Source organism: Fukomys damarensis, unplaced genomic scaffold (genome assembly GCF_012274545.1).
Source record: "Fukomys damarensis isolate Sample0158 unplaced genomic scaffold, DMR_v1.0_HiC HiC_scaffold_13, whole genome shotgun sequence".
In the NCBI taxonomy this organism is placed as follows: domain Eukaryota; kingdom Metazoa; phylum Chordata; class Mammalia; order Rodentia; family Bathyergidae; genus Fukomys; species Fukomys damarensis.
In genome coordinates, this window is record NW_022900925.1 from 25,307,214 (window position 1) to 25,313,927 (window position 6,714).

Here is a 6,714-nt window from a genome sequence, read left to right on the forward strand (position 1 = left end):
CCCAGTACCCAGTACATCACACACACACACACACACACACACACAGAGTTGTAGGGGTGGAGGCTGTAAGGACAGGCACGGTCAATGGGGGGCAGGACTCTTGAGAGAGGCCCCTCCTGTTTCCTCCTCACCCCTCAGCCTTCTCCCTCCCCGTATATTCTAACATGCACTTCTCTTGGTATCATTCCTCTGTCCCTACGGGGCCCACTGAGGATTCAGAAATCTAGCCTACCTCGTGGTGTTAATGCCACATTGGCCTGCTGTCAGAAGTGGACTCCCAGAGGCCTGAGAACCTTTCTCTTTTGGCTGCCAGAAGGTAGAAAGGATGACAGGAAGGTGCCTCTTGCCCCATTTTTCTGGTTGGAAGTGAAGGCACCAAGAGGCTTTCTGTTTGTCCATCGTCCTTTCCGGGTATTGATCACCAATTTTACCTTCTAAGAAGCCTCGGACACCTAGGAGCATCTGGTTTCTTGTAGGCCTTAGATCTCCCCCAAAACCCTGCTGAGGCTTTTAGACCAAGGGAAGCAGTTCCAGGCTTCCTGAATCAAGAGTACCAAGATTTACTCTCACTGTTGGCAGCTGAGAGTGGAGGCAGGGGTGGCAGGATGGTCCATGAGGGCCTGGCCTCCTTCTGTCATTCTGGTTTCTGTACTTGAGAGAGTCAGAAACAAAAACCTCGGCAAGGAGGAAAAAAGAGCCCAGTGAGTTGAAAGAGTCTGGCCAGGAAGGAGTTACTTGCTGCCCGCAGGCAAAAGGGCTCTGGAGCCCAGGCCGTATATGTGGTAAGACACCAGAAGTCTGTGGCGTCAGCCAGCCAGGGGTCTGGACTCAGACATAGGTGTTAAGCCCCAGAGATAAGAGCAGGCCAGAGATAGCCTTGCTTCTCATCTGTGGCCTGGTTCCAGCTGCCCAAACCAGGATTCCTATGATCTGAATAGGAAGAACCTTTTCATCATGGGCCTCTTAGCTTCCAGAAGCTTCTCCCCACTCCCCGTTCCTGAAGCAGGCCTGGCAAAGGGACAGGAGCTCCTGCTAGAGAAAAAAGGCGATACCTGTCTCCACTGGCTTCAGCCCCCAACCTCCCAAGTCCTCCCTAGGGTGGGCAAAGAGGCCCCCTGGTCTCTTGGCATCTCTGTAAATTGTGGCGCCTGAGAGGTGCCGAAGAGGGGCAGCTGGGGAAGCCAGGCAGCCTGCCCGAGATGAGTGTGCTGAGTGTGGAGAGAAGTGAGGCGTTCCTATAGGCTGCCTTCTTTAGGGCTGCACTTTTAACCTCCTAAAAAGTGCCCTGGGGGCTGAGGTTGGCTCCTGCCCAAAGTGTGGTCTTGACAGTGCTGTCGAGTTTTAAAGGCCGCCTCAGCCAACTCCATGTAGGTCTCACTGAATGGGTCCCGCCTCCCCGGCCACACTAGAAGAGAGTAGCAGTTTTCAGCCTACTTGTAAGACAAGTAGCCCATAGCCATGTCTGCCAAGGCCACCTCCTAGTTGGCATCTGGGCCAGCTCTTGAGCTTCCAGCCTCAGGAAGCTGCCAACCCTCCTTAGCCCCGTGAGACACCTTCAATCAAGCTTCCTTACCCACTACCCTCCCTCAGATGCCATTATGCATAGCTGGTCCCTGGCCGTTTGCAGGCCTCTTGCTGACAAAATCGCTTGCTTGGGACAGACTCCATTGGAACCAGTTTGCTGCACTTGTGACAGTCCTGTGGTCCCCTAGTGTCTTCATCAGACAGCTCATGAAAGGAAAATACTGAACATTCTCACCTCTTAATGAGAGGAACCCACACACACACCCTCAAGCAGAAGGGAACTGAAGCTGTTCTGTTTGTTGCAAACTTCCTCTGGGCCAGGCACTAGGCAAGGCAGGGCCGTGTGGCAGGCTGTGCTGTGTGGCCCTCCACTTCCCTGGGCTGCCATCAAGCTCACCCCAGGCAAGGGTCTTAACCACAGCCCTTGCTGATGTGGGAGAACTGGGAGGTAGATGCTGGAGGGAAAAATCAATGCACGTCAACAGGGCTAGAAATTTATTTTCCATCTTGGAAGAGGGTGTTAGCAAAGAGGCAAGGAGGGAAATGAACAGCTGTAAACACGTATCTGCCATCTACCTCCCTGAACCATTTCTTGATTAAAAAAAAAAAAAAGAATCCCAGGCTCCAGTGAAGGTGGAGCTGCCAGGGCCCTGGATGGTGAGGCACCTGCTGTGGGGGAGGCTGGAGAGGGACCCAGAAGTCCTGTGGACAATCACAATGACTAATTCAATTGCAACAATAATAGTAACTCACTGGAAGCTTTAAGCACTTTGTGATGCGCTCTACATGCATTATTTAATTTCATTCTTACAGCCAGGCTATGAAGCAGACATTGTTATCTTCACACTCAGGGACCCAAAGCACAGAGTTTGTGCAATTTGCCCAGAGTCTCCCAGAAAGCAAGTTGCCAGAGCTTGTGCTGGCAGCCACTTCCCTAGGCCACCTCCTCCAACCTGGGTGGACCCGCTGCCCACCTGCCTTCTCAGGCTGAGGCTGGTGAGGGGGCCTGCCCCCCAGGAGGTGGGCGGAGCCACGGGGCAGAGGAGGACTCTCTCCCCCACCAGGTCTAATCCCACCCCACAGGGCTCTTTGGGTGGTTTGCTTAGGACTGGAGTGTGTGGCTGTAGCCAGGGCCCAATAAAAGCCAGAGCTAATCCCTTTAATGAGCAGCATCTTGCCGCCCCTGTACTGAGCAAGGCTGGCTGGAGCCTTGGAGGAAACCAGAGGGGCCAGGCAGTAGGTGCTGCTCCTTTGGTGGCGGAAGTGCCAGGGCTGCCCTGAGGCTGAACCAGTGCTCCAGGCACTCTTCCCACTCGCAGCACTGCCCTCACAGGCTCCTCTGGATCCCAGCAACAGACCTTCGTGTGGTCCCTGAGATGGGGTCTCCACAAGACGGGTCCTCTACCAGAAGCCAAAAGAGCCCCCCTGCGAGGTCCCAGACTGGCCAGACCCAGAGAACACCCCACCCAAGGCAGGGCTCTACTTCTGGTCCTCTGTCAGGATCACCCACCCACTTGAGTTCGCAACCTTCCCCAGTTCTCCCTCAGGCCCCAGTGTCCTCAGTGGTTCACCCTCCTCCCCAGGAACAGGGGAACCAGAGACCATCTTTGTTCAGTAAAGTGGCTGGTTGTGAAAAGAGGCCTTTGTCCGTGCGTCCCCAGCACTGTGTTCATCAGTTGCCAGGAGCCAGCCCTCTGCTGCTCACACCTTGGCCACCGTGGGATGAGGGGCAGGGGCTTCCGCTGTGAGCAGTCGTGGCCGGCCTCCTCACAGAGACCCTGCCTGTGTCTTCACAGACACTCTGAAGTAGCCAGAGTCATTTCTCCCTAACAAGGCCAGCCACCTGCCTCTGCCCCTCAACACCTTTGAGGTTTGACAAACTTTATGGAGTGGGGACAGCATGAGGGTCAAACCTTTTCATCTCTGGATTTCAAAAGAGCAGAGGCTCCTCCTGCCTTTTGGCTACTGGCCCTTTCCTGGTTCCCTTGCCCATTCTAGCGTATGGCATGGAGCACTTTTCAGTGAGAAGCAGCAGGGAGCAGGTGGACACAGCCAGTGGCGGGCACTGGGACTAGGCTTAGTGGTACCTGGGAGTGTTGGAATCTCGTGGCCTGTGCCAGCACCCCCGCCTCCCTCTTTGTGGTGTGGAACCCAGGGCCAGCACTGCTTCTTCATCCTTGGCTTTGTTGTCCACCACCCAAGAGCACCAAGTCCCTGGAGAATGTGAGGTCACAATCAGATTTTCTTATGTCCGGGTTTGGCCACTTCCCGGGCTTGCCCAGCCCCTCATTCCTTGGCCCACTCAGTGGCCCTCAAGAACAAGCTCTCTCACAGCTAGCTCTTCTCCACTGCCAGAATATCTGGATCTCTAAGGGGAGGTTTCTGGGGACTTTCTTCAGGGACAGCGCCCCGACATTCTCCCCTGAACTCCGGCCGGCTTCTGGTGGGCCTTCCCCACAAGTCCACTTCCACCACAGGGAGCTTCTCAGAGCTGGGGGGCTCGGGAGTGGTGGGGAGGAGGGTGGCAGCCAGAGCTGGGCCACTGAGTCAGAAGATCCCAGATGTCCCTGAAAACTGCATCGCCTGTCTCCTCTCCCAGCAATCCACCTGCATGGGGCCCCATTCACACTGCATGGACCAGAGGTCCCCAACTCTCTCTCCCCTCCCAAAGCTGTTCTCATGCTCACAGTGGGTGACTTTTCCTCCCCCAGCCCCATACTGGAAGGGGCCAACAGTTCTGTCTCCGGGACCCCCAAGACTGGTCAGTCCCCACCTAGCCACATGTGCATGTCCCTGTCTTCCCTGACTGCAGAGTCCTGCTGCAAGCTTCCCCTCCTCCCTGTGTGACACCCCCAGTGCCTCCTTACACTCCCTCCACCTGCTTGCAGAGATCAGTGTACTTCTCAATCATTGTCCATATCTTTTCCAAAAAGATTCCTCAATGCTTTTCTTTCCAAAAGGGAAAAAAAAAGGAAAAAAAAAACAATGCCAACAGCCCAGCGTCCGTGAGCAACCCAACAATAACAAAGCATGCGTTCGGGATGGAGGAAGGTAAGGCCACGCATTTCCATGTGCAGCTTGCTCCTAGGGCTGGGCGGCTGGGATGACTCAAAGCGGGGATCCTGCGTGTACCCCTCCTCCATGGCCACTCCGGCACATTCTCACTCTTCCTCTGCCAGGGAGAGATGAGAGGAGGGGACTTTACAAAAGACACAAGAGACGTAGGCTTCTGGCTCTTTTTCCATGACCCTGTGCCCCTTACCACACATCGTTCATCATTCCGGAAGTGAGTTCTGAACACTAGTGTTTTCCAGGCCCTCTGATTGCCGATGGGGATACAGAGATTGGACACAGACCCCCCGCAAAAAACAGAGCAGAGTCTCTCCGGGTGCGGAGGAGGAGCACACCTGGGAGTTTCGAGGGTCTGGCTAGGAGTCAGCATGGAGGTTGGGGGGCCAGGCAGGCTTTGCAAGGGAAGAGGACGAGCCTGAGGGGGCATGGACACCGGTCCGAGATCGCCAGCCGTTTGGGGCCCAGGGAACCTACCGCCATCTGCACAGGTTCCTGACGGGGTTCCTGGGACAGAACAATGGAGAGCGCCGATGCGGCAGGCCAGGAGGCAGGCTGGAGAAGGCTGTTTGCCACTGCTGGGTTGTTCAGACTTGATCTGTGGGCCTGCAGAGTCGTTGGCGGTCTGTAAGGAGAGGAAAAGCAAGATGAGGTGTGCACTGGAGAGAGTTTTTGCTGGGGTTGGGGTTGGGGTGGAGGAGGGTGGGGAACTAGAGGTCAGGAGGCCCAGGTGGTAGTGGGAGATGAACAGGCATAGGCAGCAGGGCCTTGGTTACCCTGGGAGTCAGAGGCAAAGAGAAGCCCGCCAGCCTCCATCTTACCCAGGCCCGAGCGGTGAAGAAACACGACCAAGGCAGCTCAGGCTGGATGGAGCTGTCCCCGAGGAATAGCACATTTCCCCCTGTCAGCCCCCTTGTCAAGCGTCCCTGCCCTGAAGTGGGGTGTTCCTCTCGGACTCGTGAGCTGGGGTCACTGAGGCTGCCGGGGTGTTGCTGGGGAGCTGTGCTAAGGAGCAGTGGGGTGCCACGCTTGGCTCCAGATCTGGTTCCCTCCGCTTCCTTGGCAATGTGGATGTGCCGCATTTCGCATCAAGACTGTTGGGGCTGCCCTCTGCTCTGGAAAGGCGTCACCCTTCCCCATACTGGTAGTCTTACCTGCTCCCTCATCTGGGGCTTTCTCACTCAGCCTGATGCCCAGATCCTGAGAAAGCCCCTGCTTTTCTTGCTACTGCAGTGCTCCTCTCCTGTCCTCCTCGCCCTGCTGTCAGCGCCCCCTAGTGCCAGGATGGCTGCGCAGGAAGGCAAGGGCCTCTGATCTCCCCCGAATTCCTTGGCTTGCTTGTGGGGAAGCTAGTGAATGGAGGCACTCTCTTAGTCTGAAACTTCCATACTGAACACTTAGGGTCTACTCTTTGCTTTCCCATCTTCTTTCTCTCACAACTCAATGCCCTGTGACCCCAAACAAGAGCGGTATTGAAGAATGAGGAGGAAGGGATCCTTTGCCTCCACCTCCTGCCTTGTTTTCTGAGCATACCTAGATACCTCTTCATTTCCCCAGGATCAGAGCTCACAGGTCAGCCAGAGTCTTTTGGAGATCAGGGACCACAGCCAGACGTTCAGCCTGTGTCCGGTCCCCCTCTTCCCACTGCTGCAATCTGCTGCGGACCTCTGGTGTCCTGGCATGCTCCTCCAGCCTGGCCCATCCCCAGATGTGCCTGGTACAGCCCAGAGACCCCACAAATCTGGCCCAGGCGCCCTCCTTTCCCCTGCTCCAATGTGTGGCATAGCTGCTGGACAGCCTTTGTGCTTGGGGGTGGCCTGCCGGGTGAGAGGGTCCGTGGTCTGTTCCTGGCTGGCTGGTGATGGCCATGCCATCATGACCATCGTGCCAGAGAATGACGCACTCATTCTCTAACCACAGCCAGCTGGGCTGCATGCACATGGTGGGCTGGAGATCAGCATCTCAAGCCAGACCAGATGAGTGTTACATTGGGCACACATTGCTGTTTCAAGTGCCTGCTCTGAGGTCCTACACTCTCGAGTGAGAGAGAAACACACACACACACACACACACACACACACACACACACCTGCCCCCCTCACCCAGTCACAGATATGCTGG

At 56.0% G+C, this 6,714-nt stretch overlaps 1 protein-coding gene across 9 annotated transcripts in view; it reads left to right on the plus strand.

Moving 5' to 3' along the window:
* Window positions 1–6,714, plus strand: part of Bcas3 (BCAS3 microtubule associated cell migration factor) — a 530,094-nt gene that overhangs the window by 521,304 nt on the left and 2,076 nt on the right. For 4 of the 9 annotated variants that reach the window (XM_010626747.3, XM_010626750.3, XM_019207825.2 and 1 more), the window contains one exon: window positions 4,485–4,575. The exons of the other annotated variants lie outside the window; for them this stretch is intronic. In XM_010626747.3, coding sequence (XP_010625049.1) covers window positions 4,485–4,575 — 91 coding nt within the window. The remainder of the gene's footprint in view (window positions 1–4,484; window positions 4,576–6,714) is intronic. 9 annotated transcript variants of the gene reach the window in all.